Source organism: Gigantopelta aegis, chromosome 8 (assembly GCF_016097555.1).
Source record: "Gigantopelta aegis isolate Gae_Host chromosome 8, Gae_host_genome, whole genome shotgun sequence".
Classification (NCBI taxonomy): domain Eukaryota; kingdom Metazoa; phylum Mollusca; class Gastropoda; order Neomphalida; family Peltospiridae; genus Gigantopelta; species Gigantopelta aegis.
This window is the reverse complement of record NC_054706.1, coordinates 69,710,983-69,728,400: the sequence shown is the minus strand read 5'-3', so window position 1 is coordinate 69,728,400 and position 17,418 is coordinate 69,710,983. Positions and strand designations below refer to the sequence as shown.

The following is a 17,418-nucleotide window of genomic DNA, read 5'->3' as shown; positions in this document are numbered from 1 at the left end:
GTATGTGACATATTGGCTAGTATCCTCTAGCTGTGGCTAGGACACTGGAACTGGGGATAGTCCGACATGTCCTATTTAGGATCTGTTGCCCACAAACGACAAAAGTGCATTTAGATAAATCCACTGGCCTACTGATCTTAATAAGTTGTTTAATAAGCACTATACTGGTGCCAGAAAGATATTTTTGGGTATGGTGTTATGGAATTGAATGAATTTAACCAGTCAACAGGGGCTTAAGTTTAGGGTTTAGGGTTTAAAAAAAGCATACAGTAATGGTAAGAGTAATTAATTTTGTCAAAAGGTTAGCTTAAAAGAAAAATCTGCCAAAATATTTGGGTATGGCGCCATACCCGTTTTACCCTCTGGCAGAAAACCTTGTAGGCCTATAGCGTAAATAATGGTGGTGTATATATTTATTTAAGGCTGAAGTACACACACACACACCAACAATTGAATAATTGCTACCTTGGCAACTCGATCTGGGTGGGAGCCAGTACCGGGATGTGAACCCAATAATTGCTATCTTAGCAATCTCAAGTTGGGGGGGGGGGGGGGGGGGGGGGAGACACCACATCCACGCCACCAATGAGCACTGTTAATTTACTTTTTATTGGAATCAGCCTTAAAACAAATGGCTTAAACCATCAAAACAGGTTAGGCCCTATGGGCCTTCAAACTCCAAATAAATTAGTAGGCCAACATGCCCGCATGCAAAAGAAAGAAATGTTTTATTTAACGACGCACTCAACACATTTTATTTACGGTTATATGGCGTCAGACCACACAGATTTTGAGGGGAAACCCGCTGTCGCCACTTCATGGGCTACTCTTTCCGATTAGCAGCAAGGGATCTTTTATTTGGGCTTCCCACAGGCAGGATAGCACAAACCATGGCCTTTGTTGAACCAGTTATGGATCACTGGTCGGTGCAAGTGGTTTACACCTATCCATTGAGCCTTGCGGAGCACTCACTCAGGGTTTGGAGTCGATATCTGGATTAAAAATCCCATGCCTCGACTGGGATCCGAACCCAGTACTTACCAGACTGTTAACCGATGGCCTAACCACGACGCCGGTTGCCCGCATGCATCCACTAAGGTTCGTGTATGTTCCCTCTGGCCCTTACTTCTCGTAAGACCAGTGGTTTTGGCCCAGGGTGAATATAAATCCTTCATTTATTTATACTTATATTTGTGCCAATTACGGTGAAAGCACGCTGTCCTGGGCACACGCCTCGGCTATCTGGGTTGTCTGTCCAGAACATAGGGTTAGTGTCTACTGAGAGTGAAATCGGTGTATTGGCTTAGAGTCGTTAAACTCGACCTGGGTGGGAGCCGGTACCGGGATGCGAACCCAATACTTAACCACTACAACACCGAGGCCGGTATCGCAGGGCCGTAATCCAAAAAACATTATAGGAACTTAAAGACAATTCTCTTCTTAACCGTTTAAGGAGTTTTAGACTACTCAGTTGCCCCCACAAACAAAAAATCCTAGCTACGGCCCTGTATCGCCTTCAAGATCAAACAGCGAACACGTCTAGTCTAATGTCTTGAATGAGCTACAATGCCAATGGAAAATCCAGGTCAGGAAGTGGAAGTGTCGCGCCTGCGTAGACTAGCAACCGATGAAAAGAAGTAAATAATGGCGGAGATAGGATTGTGATGTTTAGGAATATTTATCCGCGACATCTTGTGAAGCTGTAATAAAATAATAAATGTCTAACAATGTTACTCGATGGATGAGTGTTTTACTTTCCAAATTAGACTAATATTGTGAAATCTAGTCGGAGGTAGGTGAGTTAATTTATGTAAAAAACGTAGCTACCCTACTGTGAAGGTTTGTTTATTCAATGAATCCGTCGCAGTGCAACATTCATGTGAATGATGATGTTAAAATAAATATTTCTGATTTGGTTTCAGCGAGAATGGAGCTTCGGGTTGGTAATAAGTACCGACTAGGTCGTAAGATTGGAAGTGGATCATTTGGAGACATCTATTTAGGTAGGTTATATTATTTTGTTGTCCATTTGTTTGACAGTTGTCAGCTGTCGAGTATTATTATCGCATTCCTTTAGCATGTATGAAACGTTTCTTTTCCAAGTCTTCTGGTGACCGTGCCATGATTACATATTTTATCTCAGTATGAATACCAAAAAAAAGGAAAAAAAAGAAAAGAAATGAAAAAGTTCGAATAATGTTTGAGAAAGTCTCTAGCCCTCACAGAAGGTTTGGCTAGTGGCAGTAGTGCCCCATACTGACCATATATGTATTATAATAATACAGTGGATAATTTCCACTACCCCAGACCAAATATTCACTAGTGGGACTGAGGACTTGTGAATTTGTCGAATCCTGGAAATGAGGGAAGGGGATGGGTGGGGTGGGGTTGTTTTGGGGGGTTGCCGGAACTTATGCAGTCATTCTCTGATATTCTATACTGAAGTTATCATCAACGTCCCTAATTGCATTAGGCTTTAAATTTCGTTAAGTTTGTTTTCATATGCCAGAATGTTTTTGGGGAAATGGCGCTATGGAATTTGAGTTTTTGTTGTCATTTAAAATAAGTCAGTTGGCAAGATTCGAACATATTACCCAACCTGCATAGCATTTTGACAATCCATTGCATTATGGTATAAGAAATGGGTTCCCATAACTTGTTTTCATGGAACTTAAAACCAGCTTCCGATGGGTTCTCATGATCTCAGGGCACGAAACCCAAAAAGTGTTTTCCATGAAATTTGAAATCCTATGACTTGTTGTTTGCTTCCTTGAATTCTTAATTGTTGTTTTGTTCCTTTATTTCCTTTGTCTTCAATTGTTAAAGGGACGTGCCCAAGTTGTTAACCATTACGCCATTGTTTTTTGTTATTAAACCCATTTTCTCACTTGTAAATAAAATTGCACTTTACTTACATTTTATTATTTAGAATATACATTTCCATTCACCTGTAGTGTTTTTTGGTAATCCTGGTGTTTGTAATACCACAAAATGCATGTTTCGTATTTCTTAAAAACCGCACGCGCGTCGAGAAAAAACTGTTGAGCAGACACGGTCTAATCTATTATTAGAGGGAATCTTCCCATTTCAAAGTTACAAACGTTGGTATACCACGTGACCGTTATCCTTTTGGTTCGGTTTGTTTTCTCGTGCATGATTCGCACAATCCACATCCGATTTGTTGTCGTTTATTTGTGAGGTTTTTCTTCACAGTTTGTGAAATTTTTTATTAACAATAAAGTTCAGACAAGTATCTCAATACAAAACGTTACAAACCCTTAAAACCAATAAATTTGCTAAGTCTTACGATATCTGGAGAGCGATACATCCGTGGGGGTGGGGGGCACAAGCTATATTGTTACCTTTATTTAAATGGAGTAGGACAAAAAAAACCTTACATTTTCGTCCTGGGGAGGGGAAATGCCTCCCCACCTCTGGTTCCTACAGACTGTACTACTACTACCACTACCACCACTAATACTACTAACAATAATAAATAGTCCATCTAATTGCTAATAACAATAGATTAGCCACTAGTACCCGGTGACGAATAGCAAATGTAGGCTAATTGCGGTTTATATATAAAATTCATTATTTCAAACACTAGTATAGTCAACATGGTCAGTGACGGATTATCATTGTCGTCTTATTCTGATTCAAGTATTATGATTGCTGCAGCAGCCACTTCCTCAACAGAAACACCCATGCAACTTTAATTTCGCACTCATACATGTTGCATTTGTGGGAAATGAACATTTAAAGTATTTATATAAAGTGTGGTTAAACATACACTGAATGCAATTAGTTTACAATAATCATGACATTTGTTAGATAAAATATTATATAAATTTGTAGACTGTTAAGTGATATCTCAAAAGTTATTTTTAAAAGACTAAATTTCAATTTATTATTTTTTCAATCAAAATCATCTGATGTAAATGGAATAATTATCATAACGTGAAGTCAGCAAAGTATTTTACAAGCTGAAATCAACAATAAGCATATAAAATAATACTGAAATCAACAACAGCAACAACATGGTCAGTGTTCGAGATTTTAAAAAATTGGACAGTATCCCACTTGGATACAAACATTTCAAAATATGGTATCCCACCTGAGAATTCAGTATCCCACTTAAATGAAATTCATAAATAACATCGTTACAAACTTGGACGACACTGTTCTCGTTCCCAATCTATTGCTAAGCCGCAATTGACATCGCGGAATTCGTGAAGTTCGCAATCAAATGGATACGGCAAAAGGATTTGCTGCATCTATTTTTGAATATTGACATAAATTAATATTTAGCAGTAATCTATAAGTGTTTCTGACATTACTAATGATAAGCCTACCTGTATAAATTTTCTGCACATATGGAATCAATATCTCAAATACAATTTGAAGGGAGGAAACATCCAACAAAAACAATAGCGACTTAGCAGTAATACTAAGCGGATGCATTGCAGTGTTCTATAATAATATCCATCCCAGTAAGTCAGCAATAAGTATATATTAGTTTTCAATACAAAATAAACCACCATTGTCAAAGTGTCGAAATAACTGTATTATGTTTTGTCCATAAATTAACCCACGTACTGAAATAATCAGTGTTTTCTTAGTTATTTGGTCTTTTCTTTCAGTGGTTCCTGATTGGCAGGTGCATATTTAGACGGTCCCCAGTCAGTGTGTCTAGACGCACTAAAAACACATGCCTCTTTTCTTAAGATCACAAGATATTGTGTGATAACTGCACGGACACCCCTAAAATCGTAATAGACATTATCAGCCTTCCTGCTTTATTACTGTAAATAATTATTTAAAATCCTTGATTAAAGGAGAGGACAATTAAGGCATTTAGCCTGCTATGCATATTCAACGATATATAATGCACATTATTGCTTAATATCAACACGTATAATCGTATAGTTAAGTAATAAAACGGTTAAATGTGACGGCTATTATATATAACGGGCGCAGCCATTTTGTACCATCTCAGTGAGTACGCCATCTGGCGAGCTGGTGGTTACGTAATACTTAACGCGTAACGTCAGAAATGAGCCTTAGAACTAGAGAAACACATTCTACCTGGTTTTTGCGGGATGATAAATAGTCATACATTGCAATGTTCTGTAATAATACACATCCCAGTAAGCCAGCTATAAATATATCCAGCACTATATATATATATTATATTTTTCAATACAAAATAAAATACCATTGTCAAAGTGGCTACACAACAAGTCAAAACAATTAACAATGTTTTGCCCATGCATTAACCTACGTACTGAAATGATACAATTAGTTAATTGGTCTATGCTGTTAGTTGCTTCTACCTGTGATTCCTGATTGGCAGGTGTGTATTTGATTGGTAACCAGACAAGCCAATTAGTTGACGCTGTCTAGACACAAAAATAAATACCGGTATTGTGGAATATTACCTGTCGTCCCTAAAATTGTAATGGACATGGTTTATTACTGTATATAGGTTGTGTAAAACTATTGATTATGTAGACTTCTCCATCTAAAACCACAGAACTGACCAATTACGTAGTCCCAAAGAAAAGACAATTATCACTTTGGGTATTGTGGGTTGTCGTTTTTGCTCCAACATAGCATATCAATAGGCCTAATAGTGTACATTTTTCCTTTGTATTATTTAACAGAGAAAAATACTATAATCCCATTTTGTTCCGTTAATGCAACTTGAAATATATTTAGTTAAATAGTTTATTATATTATTCCGTCAATGATGCTGTTTTACAAGTCAGGTTGATCAAAGAGAAGCGCCTTGTCGAAAATTACTTCTTTTGTTTACATTGTACATACAGGAGATGGTCAGGAGCTGACGTCACTTCACCCCAAGCTATCCCACCGGACGTCACAAAAACGAAACAAAATGGCTGCCCCCAGTTGGCATCAATAATCATGTTTTTTTTATTAGCTCTAAAATTGCGCATTTTTCATTTGCTAAAGTGTCAGTATGTGTTGGTGATCCGGGTATGCATCTTTCCAACACATAATGCTCTTGTTTGAGTTGACCCTACCTTTAAGTAGACTTTCCCATCTAAAATCACAAAACTGACCAATACGGAGTCGTAAAGAAAAGAAAATTAACACTTGGGTATAGTGAGTGGTCGTTTTTGCTCCAACGTACTCAACCATTAGGCCTAATAATATGCTTTTTTTTTGTTAGGATTTTTTAAGAGAGAAAAATACTACCACTCAATTTCGTTCTGTTGATGCAAATTGAAATATATCTAGTTAAATAGTTTTTTTAATATTATCAAGTCATTTATATTGTTTTACAAGTCAGGTTGATGAAAGCAAAGCGCCGTGTTGTATATTAGAACGTATGTTTACACTGTGCATACAGGAGTTGATCAGAGCTGACGTCACAAAAACGAACAAAATAGCTGTCCCCAGTTAGCAGGAATAATCATGAGGTTTTTTTATTAACTAAAAAATTACACTTTTTTTATTTGTTAAAGTGTCGGTATATGTTGGTGGTCTGGGTATGCATCTTTCCAACACATAATGCTCTTGTTTGAGTTGACCCTACCTTTAAGTAGACTTTCCCATCTAAAATCACAAAACTGACCAATACGGAGTCGTAAAGAAAAGAAAATTAACACTTGGGTATAGTGAGTGGTCGTTTTTGCTCCAACGTACTCAACCATTAGGCCTAATAATATGCTTTTTTTTTGTTAGGATTTTTTAAGAGAGAAAAATACTACCACTCAATTTCGTTCTGTTGATGCAAATTGAAATATATCTAGTTAAATAGTTTTTTTAATATTATCAAGTCATTTATATTGTTTTACAAGTCAGGTTGATGAAAGCAAAGCGCCGTGTTGTATATTAGAACGTATGTTTACACTGTGCATACAGGAGTTGATCAGAGCTGACGTCACAAAAACGAACAAAATAGCTGTCCCCAGTTAGCAGGAATAATCATGAGGTTTTTTTATTAACTAAAAAATTACACTTTTTTTATTTGTTAAAGTGTCAGTATATGTTGGTGGTCTGGGTATGCATCTTTCCAACACATACGGCTCATGTTTGAGTTGACTATCCCTTTAACTTCACCAGTAGATGACGACTTTCATTGTTTAAGCGAAAAATAAAAACGCAGGATTAAAAACAAAAAACAAAATTACATTGTATCCCGATGGGATACTGGTTTCTTAAAGTCTGGTATCCAAAATTAATTTCTGGTATCCCCGGAATATAGGGATGCCGTTAACCTCAAACACTGATGGGTGCACATTACGAAATTGTTGGGAGTGGGGATTTGATAGGTTATTTAAAAAAAAAAAAAAGATTTAAAGAAAAAATTAGTTCTATTTTTAAAAAAAGAACAGTATTAGCTCTAAATTTTTATTTGGAAAAAAGAAAAACCACCACCCTCCATAAACCCACCCCATATTTCTGTATGTTTGTTGATTTAATGTTATAGGCCTTAGAAGTGGGTGGTTGCAGGTGGCACTGGCTTCCAACTCTGCATATCCTTCCCCAACTGCCCTTTTGCTGTCTTTGATTTTGATCAGGGAATACAGTTTTTCCAGTTTGTACATACTCTCGAGTGCCAAATAAACATACACCTACGTTTATTAAATTTGTGAAAAAATGTTGTTGTCTACGCTTATTCATCACCCTACATATAATTACATCTAAAAAAAAATGTAACCCACTATGCTATTTCGGCACCCAACGCTTATTACAATTCTTAATTTATCAAATGCTTACATATAGCCTCTATTAGGGGTACTGATTTTCAGCGATCACGGAATCGCAGACGAAATTGCAAAGTTTAAACGGAATTTACAATTTTCCGAGTTGTCAAATAAAATGCCAACTTTTGTGGTCAGATAATACATTTATTTATTTATTAATATACATACATTGTTTTTCTGCTTAATTGATCATTTGAACCATTAAGGCACAACAAAGTATGTTACTCTATGACAAAATGTAAACACATGTTTCCGAACATTGTTGGCCGCCATTTTGTTTTTATCGCTCGGCTGGGTTCCGTTTTATTCAGTTGGGTAAATTCCTAGGATGCGTTCGATTGAGTGCTCGCCTGTAAATCGATACAACAGTTCATGCAAGCACTTTATATAAATTAATCAATTATACTTCAACACTTCATCTTTTCACCAAACATTGAAGACGGGGGTACCGAATTCTTAAAGGTAAATATAACTTTTTGTTAAGCTATGTATACTAGAGTAGATAAAGTACAGTTCCTTTAGGATAAGGGGAACTGGCCCAAACTTTATCTACATTCTTTCTTCTTTTTATATATATTTTTTTACATTATATATTCCACTAATTTTAATTACAAATTCCACTCAACCTTTTTATTTTCACTTGCAAATAGTTTATTAGAAATTAGCGAGAAAAAATTAGGCAGAGTTACATCCCCTAACCGCATTCCAGTTCCGCTAACAGCTGGCATGGCCGGTGACCATAGTTGTTTGTGAATCTTCAGCTGAGATTTATGCATGCCAGCCCCTGGCAGCATAAGTATCCCCACCTATGCTTTAAAAATAAAGAATGATACAGGTAAAAATTACGCTGATAAAATTGTTTTGTTATAATTGACCATGTGTTAAATATAGAAGATTAATCTAGCGAGCTGTCATCCACCCTGATTGTTTTGGTTTTCTTGCATGCAGCTTTTGGATTTGTTTTCAAAGCTGCAATCTCGCCTCCATTAATTATTATAATTTCATTTAAATGTACAAACACACTTACAGTTTTAATTAATTGTGACAGTGACACAGTTATTACAGTTAGATAATAGAAACATGTGTTTATAGTGAACACATTTTTTCATACTATGGAATTTACTACAAGTTATTTATTTCTGAGCCGCTTGTTTTCTAAATTACATGTACACATGTACACACAACAATAGTATATTTTTGTTATTTCCAAAACACTTATTTTTATTTTTACGTCAAACCAAATTGTTTTCATTACTAGTAAATTTTTACAGTTTAGCTAAATTTCCAGACCCTATGCTAATTCCGCACTCTACTCTTATTTGTTTTTCTTTTAAATTTCCACATCCTATGCTAATTCCGCACCCTACTTTTAATTGATTTTAGAAAAATTTCCAGACCCTATGCTTATTCAGCCCCTATGTTTATTAGGCACTCGAGATTTTAATTTTCATATATAAATTATATGCTACACAGTACTGCACTAAATACTTTTTGCTAAAACATTTTCATTATGGCTAATAAAAATCCCATTTGGCAAATTTTTGAGCTACAGGTATTTTTGATCCATGGTGATCCCTGAGATTTTTTTTCTCATGTAAAAAGGTTATTTTTAAAAAACCCACATGCACCTGAATACAATTTTTGGTGTAAATATTTGAATGAATTTGTTTTCGGTCCATGTTTTTGATAAAAATTTTTTTTACTGTTAACTGATTGGAATATATTTTATTTCAGTTTTTATTTCACAATACTGTATAATATACTACTCAAAAGAATTTAAGGGTCAGACGATATTTCCGACATTATTTTCTGAATGTCAATAATATTAGCTAGACCATAATGTCACGCGTGGTATTGTTCTATTTTGACGAAAGTGGGTCTAAGCAACCCATAAATGAATTAAAATCCACTGTCATTGACACTGTCGACTAGTTCTAATGGCGAAAACATGCTTACATTTGCATGTAAATTAGGGCGAAAGCGAAAGGTCTGCTAAGTGCCCATAACTTGCTTTTTCACAAAGCGCTTCATTTGCACGCTTTGCATGTGTATTCCATGTTCCCAATGCTGAATTTCCGTATAATTGGAGCTTGCGTTCGTGTACGGTGCACACTCCAAATTCGATAATGGTACGACGTCAACTGACTATCGAAGATCGAGGAAGGGCTATTGCTTGGCTTCAGGATGGCAATACGCAAAGAAATGTTGCTCTGAGACTTGGTGTCAGTCAGTGTCGTTGGCCGACTGTGGCAACGGTACCAAGCAACGAATTCTGTTCGAAATCATCCACGTTCGGGAAGACCCCAAAGCACTACAAATAGAGAGGACCGCTACATCACCAATATGGCTCTACGTCAACGCACAACCACTGCACGCCGATTACGTGACAATCTGCGGACTGCGACTGGAACTCGAGTGTCTGATCAAACCATACACAATCGTCTGAGTGCCGTTGCCAGGCTGTTCGACCACCACTCCTACCACATCACAGAACGGCCAGACGTCACTGGTGCACACTTCATCTGCGGTGGCAACGTGTTCAGTGGGGTCGAGTGATGTTCACTGATGAGTCCAGGTTTAGTCTCCAGTTCAACGACGGTCGGGTTCATGTCTACAGACGTCCTGGGGAGCGCTTCACTGACGTTAACGTTAGACAACGTCACCGGTTCGGTGGTGGCAGTGGCATCTCTATCCACCACAGGACCCCCCTCTATGTGGTGGATGGCAATCTGAATGGAATCCGCTATCTGAATGAGATTATCCGGCCGTTGGTTCTCCCAGGCCTTCAGCAGATTGGCGGCGGGGCAGTTCTGCAGGATGACAATGCCAGGCCCCACCGCGCCAGGGAAGTAACGGACTTTCTCAGACAACAAGGTATCGCCAGGATGGATTGGCCAGCATATTCGCCTGACTTGGCCCCAATAGAGAACGCCTGGGACGAATTAGGCAGGAGAGTTCGGGATAACCATGCCCCTCCGGCCAACCTTCATGATCTGGGTCAACTTCTTATGGCAGAGTGGCAGGCCATTCCCCAAGAGTTCTTCAGACGTCTGATCAACAGCATGAGGCAACGATGTATCGAGTGTATTCGCGCCAGGGGTGGATTCACACACTATTAAACGAATGTTGTAATGTGTAAAATCCATGTTTGACAACCTTCAACTTTGACGGCATGTCATGTGACTTTCTTGTATACAGTGACGTTTATTTGCGTTTTTTTGTAAATATGGAACAATAAATTAAATTTTTGGTGTAGTTTACATCATCAATCTAATACACTCTGAAACTTATTTGGTTATACATTTTTGACCCTTAAATTCTTTTGAGTAGTATACTTTATTTTCATGTGGAATTTATTTTCGCGTTTTTCGCGTGAATGAAATTCGCGAAATTATATTCTACGTGAAAATAAAGGCTGACTAAAAAAATATAGTCTCGTTCAACTATAACTCATTAGTTTCTAATTATTGAGGCTAATAGTAACAATGCAATGTCCCTCCTGTCACAGAAAAAAACAACACAAAACACAAAATCTGCTTAAAACTTTAAATCAAGAACACGATGCAAAGTACATACATGATAATAAAACAATACTAACATTAAAAAGCTTTATGCCGTTTTCAAGTTGACAAGTGTTGGCGATCAGTTCATCAGATAGTGACTACACGTGTTGGACGACGGAAGTTACACATGTTAAAATGTGGAATTGAAAAAATCCGGACTAGGCTTATCACAAATATTATTGATAGATGTTCAGATTCAAAATGTTATTTATATTTGTCACAAAGGCCTGCAATTTATTACTAGTATTGTTACCAATCAAACTCAGTTACTGAGCACTAGTAGCTTGTGCCTTCAAATTTCGTTTTGTTTTGTTTTGTTTTCGGTTTCGGTTTTTACAACAATTATGAGGATTAAGGAAAAACTACGGTCAGCACCTTCTTTAAGTTTATAAGTTTGTAAACAATAAAAGTCTTGATTGGTTCAAGTAGGAAAACTGTTGTTTTATGGTTTTACTCATTACAGCAGATCTCTACTGTGTACAGTAGGCCTACTCGTGTGTGCATATTATGGTTTTACTCATTACAGCAGATCTCTACTGTGTACAGTAGGCCTACTCGTGTGTGCATATTATGGTTTTACTCATTACAGCAGATCTCTACTGTGTACAGTAGGCCTACTCGTGTGTGCATATTATGGGGTTTGTTCTACAGATTAGCCTCACTACCGGTGAACCGGCAAAACTAAGTTCCGTTTTCAAATCAAAATTAATGATATCAGTACTACTACTTCTATGGGTTTTTGGGGGGGTTTTTTTAGGGGTTGGGGGATTCGCGAAAATAAATGTTCGCGAATTGACTCATTTTCATTAAATCGCGAAAATTTGATCCCGCGAAAATAAAGTATTATACAGTATATACATTAATTTCCACGATTTTAGGGTACATAATTTTACCCTTCGTATTCTGGCAGAAACCTTGTTTTACCATCAGTCAGTCACTTTGTGTTTCCTGCTTTTACATAATAATTCTTGCATAATAATGTCAAAGTAGATGATGCCAAATTTGGCAAACTAAAGCACAAAAAAGCAATCTAATTAAAATTAGCTCCACTATTACATGTGGATCTAAAGACAGCCAGTTGGAGCTCATGTCCACCAATCAAAACCTTACTTGCAAAATCCTGCCAGTGATTTAAAAATTTGAAAACATTCCGAATTATCCTGAGGGTATACGACATGTTTTGTCTGAATTACGAATGCCTTAAAACATGTTTTATTTTATAAAATAAATAATTTGTAATGTAAAACTGAAGACTGATTTAGTTTTTTTTAATTTTATAAATAAATAAATAATTTTTAATGTAAAATTGAAGACTGATAACCCACCCCGTACGTATTGGTATGGTTCGCTGTACTGCGGCCACTAAAATAGACTCGCCCGATATTTTTAGAATTTGTATGCTCCCAAATAACGTTACAACAGGCGAAGTGTGATTGGTCAATATTTAAATTATTATTTACAGACGAAATGTTACCTGGCCATTGTTAGTTTTAAATCACTGGCAGGATTCTGCAAGTAAGGTTTTGATTGGTGGACATGAGCTCCAACTGGCTGTCTTTAGATCCACATGTAATAGTGGAGCTAATTTTAATTAGATTGACAAAAAAGGTCACACAGAGAAAGAAACTGGGTCTTGGGTGGCATTTGCAACGAAACCAGATTATGTTGTAGTAATACCAGTTAAAACACAGGATTCTGTAACAATAAGCCCTGGCTGGCCCGCCAATCTCCCCAAAACAGGATTTTTCCAATTAGCAACTAAAATGTCTTGGCAGTACTACTGAGTAGTGGTAATAGATATAGTTTCATGGATGGTTTATAGTATTTTTATATGTTCAGTCACTTTCATTGTTTGTACAACTGACATCTCTTCTATCGCCAAAGAATAGTTCCTGGGTGGTTTAATTGCCAGACTGATCTTTTTGTGCCCAACATTAAATGAATGTGACAGTATATGATTGAAATGGCCAATTGTTTCTTGAATGCTCTTCATTTTTGATACACAGAAATAACAATTGGGAATACCTTTCTAAAATAGATTTACATTTAAATCAATTTGAGATGTAAATAAATTAACATTATTGTTAAATTATAATTATAATAGTTTTCTTGCCTCCATTGTCCAGGTGACATTTGTCTGCAAATAGTAAAATCTATGAATGTTGATAATCCTACCAATAGGCCACAACACTCTTAAACATTATAGAAACTGGCACTCTTGCCTAAGTAAGTTTTTATTCTCCAAGTATACCTACTTTCATATGGTTTGTGGCCTCTCTAACTTTGTTTGCTAACATAGTAACATTGAACTCTGTAGCAGTTTTGCAAATTGTCTTGCTCTGTGGTGCTAATGTTGCCAATTGTACCTGTTTTTGCTTTCATGTTCAGGGTTTCTGCAAGAGGGTAAAACGGGTATGGTGCCATACACAAAATTATTGCAGATTTCATTTGTTTAAGTTAACCTTTTGACAAAATTAAGGACTCTTTATCATTACTGTATGATTTTCTTAACCCTAAACTTAACCCATTTTCTTTCTGGGGGAGCCCCCCGCCCCACCTCCATACCCCCCAGTTGACAGTAGTTGCATTCAATTCCATAGCGCCATACCAAAAAAAATGTCTTTCTGGAAGAAACACTGATGATATTAACATCTTTTTAATTGCAGTCTGTAGCATTAAAAATTGTTTGGTATCATCACCTAGATAAAGGTTTTCAGGGAAATCCTTGTTTTCTGCAGAATTCATTTTGATGACTCTCATTGTCCTGAGTTCCATACTTCAGCTGAGTTAAAAAAAAGAGTCATGCTTGTTAAATGATCTTGGAGCACTATTTTGTGATGTTCCTGGATCAAAATATGAAAATGTTATGTCTGGTTTCAAGCATGAATAAAGAATTTCCAGATGCATAGTTTTTATGATTTTCTTGTAAATGTATGTAGACACATATAGTTTATAACTATTAAAAAGAAGTCCTGCAAACAGTGTTCGAGCTATATATACATATTCAGGTACTAGCTTGTACAACTTGTAGATATGGAAGCACAAATTATAATTTCATTGTTTTTCTTTTTTTAAATTAACAAATATATGCATTCTGTAAGAGTAACTAATTTAAATAATAAGTGCAGACATTCTGTGTATATTATGGAGCCAGTATTATGCATGTTAATTATTGCATTTGGTTTTGCCCCCCCCCCCCAAAAAAAAAATTAATAGCAAATTCACAAGCAAAATCATCCAGATTGCTTTACAGTTAATTTTTCCAGTGTAGACCTTTGGAATGTATATCCGCCTTGTTTATGGTGAAGCCATCCATAAAGATTAAGATAAAACCAATACAGAAGTGTGCTGTTATGCTTCCCACACTCAGGGAAGATGAATAGTTCTTTTGATTCATTTTGTTTTTAGTGTGTTAAAAAATCAATAGTGTGCCACTGCACTAAATATGCTCCAACAAGAAGGTCCTCCCAGCTACAGTATGATTGCCAGGGCTAGAACTGCTGCGTCTATAGATCGACAGGACTTGCCGCCACACTGTGGGCATTTGGGTATTGGCCTGTTCAGCCTCGCGCAGACTGTCGTCAGCCATATGTGATTGGATTGAATTTGAGCTTTAAAGAGGGGAATGTTGACGACAAAATTCATCATGGCAAGCCAAAGTTACAGGGCTGCTACTTCAGAAATTGTGTCTATAAATAGAAATTCAACGTGTTCTGTGATGACATTTTGTTTTGAGAATCTGTTCTGTAATCATAGATCAAAACTGTGACATCACAAATTGATGGAAGACTACTAGATTAGTAGCTTTGAGCCGATGTTTGTTGAGCTTTGCCCAAGCAGGGTTAGATATGGGTGAACAAAGCATTTTGCCAAAATATCTATAAAAAAAAGAAAGAAAAAGAAAGAGCAAAACCCAGTTATTTGCCAACAATATACCAATTATTACATGAGGTTGTTTTTGCCAAATTAAAATAAAATTTGTTAATTGTTCCTGAAATTCTCTGTTGGCGAATTTAGTTTAATTTAAAATTGCATGTACAACATGTTTTTAATTAATTGCGAACTATAAAATTGCATGTACAATGTATTTTAATTAATCAAATTCAAAATGACCATGTTTTGTTACAAACTCGAAACATAGTTGGATATAGGGCAATTCCACGGTAACTCGTGCAACATTCAGACATTTTTTAATGTCTTGATTTTTTTTTTTAAGTATTCAATAAAATTCTTAAGAGTGTTTTTGGTTGAAATAAATATGTTGGGACAAAGTCATGTCAAAAGAAAATTTCATTGCATACCATCTCAGTGCAACTACAATCACAAATGAAGTGTGGGTAACTGACACAACCAAAAAGGTAACTTGTATTTTATGTCTTTGAACTTGCCAAAATTCTCTGAATCTGAAGCATCAAATTTTCAAATGTAGCAATGTGTAGTGCACAGGTAATATATGATCACTAGAACAAGAGAACTAAGTGTTATAAAAGGAATTTTTTATAAAAAAAATTTTAATGGGTAACTGACGTAACGCTAAAAGTAACTGACACAACATTTGCGAATCATAAAAACTAATAAGAACATATTTTAAAAATAAAACATTTGTCTTTGGCAACTGGTTCGTCTAAATTGTAAGAAATACATAAATCTTAAAAGGGAATTAAAAAAAACTAACTATATAGGGGCATGTTTAGGGTGGTGGGTTGGGGTCAACCCCCCATTTCCCAACCCTATCCCTGCTCAAAGCAAATTATTATTATTATTTTAATATGCATATACGTGCATTTGTCATGATGAATTTTACTTGTAGAATGAAAGAAATTGCATTTTAGGACATCAGGTTCTCGCAATTTTTAACCCCCCCCCCCAAGTAACTTGGGCAGTTGCACCCTCAATGCCAACCAGTCTAAACCCCCACTCCCTTCAAAATTTTCTGCACACATGGCTCAGCAATGAGACAACAGCTTACGTTTACATGTACATCTTGATTGGAAGTGCAATGTTTTTTTTGTTGTGCAATTTCCAAGTATATACTGCATTCACTTTCTTATGACATTACCAAATGACTGAACTGAACCAAATGTTTCATAAGAAATTGATGGGAATATGGCAGATATTGTAAATAACCCATATTCTTTCATTAATTTTTTATTTTTATTCTCAGCATGCTGTCCTGTCTCATTTTTTTTCTTGTTTGATTTCACTTTATCTTGCTCCATTTTTCACTATTCTCTGTTCCTTTCCCTCTCCAACCTCATTCTGTTTTCATTCAAATGTGCTTGATTCTCGTTAATTTTCTATGTTGCTGTCTTGGAAGGTATTCTTCTAAAACATCAGCAACTTGGGATATTGTAGTAGTAACCAATTTATCAAATGAAAGGATATTTGCTATTTAGAACTATTAAAGGAGCAATATCATAGTTGCATAATACATTACCAAAAATTATTATTATTTTATTTATCTTTTGAAATGTAAAGATTATTCTTGAATTATATTAATGCCCATAAAATATTACAACCAAATAACTTCATTTACATGTAAAAAAAGAATTATATCATAACAAAATTCATTTCAGGTGACCAATAGTTAATTGCTTGAAATCACATTTTGAATTTAAGTTGCAATTCCACAATGACAAAGGATTGGCTGTTTTGTTGAATAAGTGATGCAAACTGTTTATGTACTTTACAATTTTAGCCAAGAACTCATGGGAAACCGCTGTGGCAGTACGGTGTAATGTTGATTTTTTTTCTTCTGAGTTAATTATGAAAGATTGTGTATGAAATAACCTAATGTGTAGTTATTTATCATAAATAAATGTAAAAATGGCAAAATATGTCACTTGCCACTACATGTATGAAATTGCTATTCTAAATTTGTGTTACCGGTAATTATTATTGAACATTATAGATACTGTTTACAATAAACGGTGCTGTACATATATTAATCTAAGCAAATGAAACAATGTCTACCTCTGACATCAATACAATACATCTAATGAAACAAATTATATGTGCATCTGACGTCAAAAGCTATACAATATATATCTTGAAGTATAACGGTATATGCATTGATGCTTATGAAACTGATACATGTATCTATTTAAAAACAGTGTTAACTG

The 17,418-nt window shown here is 35.8% G+C and overlaps 1 protein-coding gene across 5 annotated transcripts in view; it reads left to right on the top strand.

Moving 5' to 3' along the window:
• Nucleotides 1–1,635: 1,635 nt before the first annotated feature.
• LOC121379274 (casein kinase I-like) overlaps nt 1,636–17,418 on the top strand; it is a 50,862-nt gene continuing 35,079 nt past the window's right edge. For 4 of the 5 annotated variants that reach the window (XM_041507811.1, XM_041507808.1, XM_041507809.1 and 1 more), the window contains exons 1-2: nt 1,636–1,796; nt 1,923–2,003. In XM_041507811.1, the coding sequence (XP_041363745.1) occupies nt 1,928–2,003 (76 nt within the window). In that variant the 5' untranslated portion in view covers nt 1,636–1,796; nt 1,923–1,927. The remainder of the gene's footprint in view (nt 1,797–1,922; nt 2,004–17,418) is intronic. The other variant, XM_041507807.1, reaches the window with a different exon arrangement.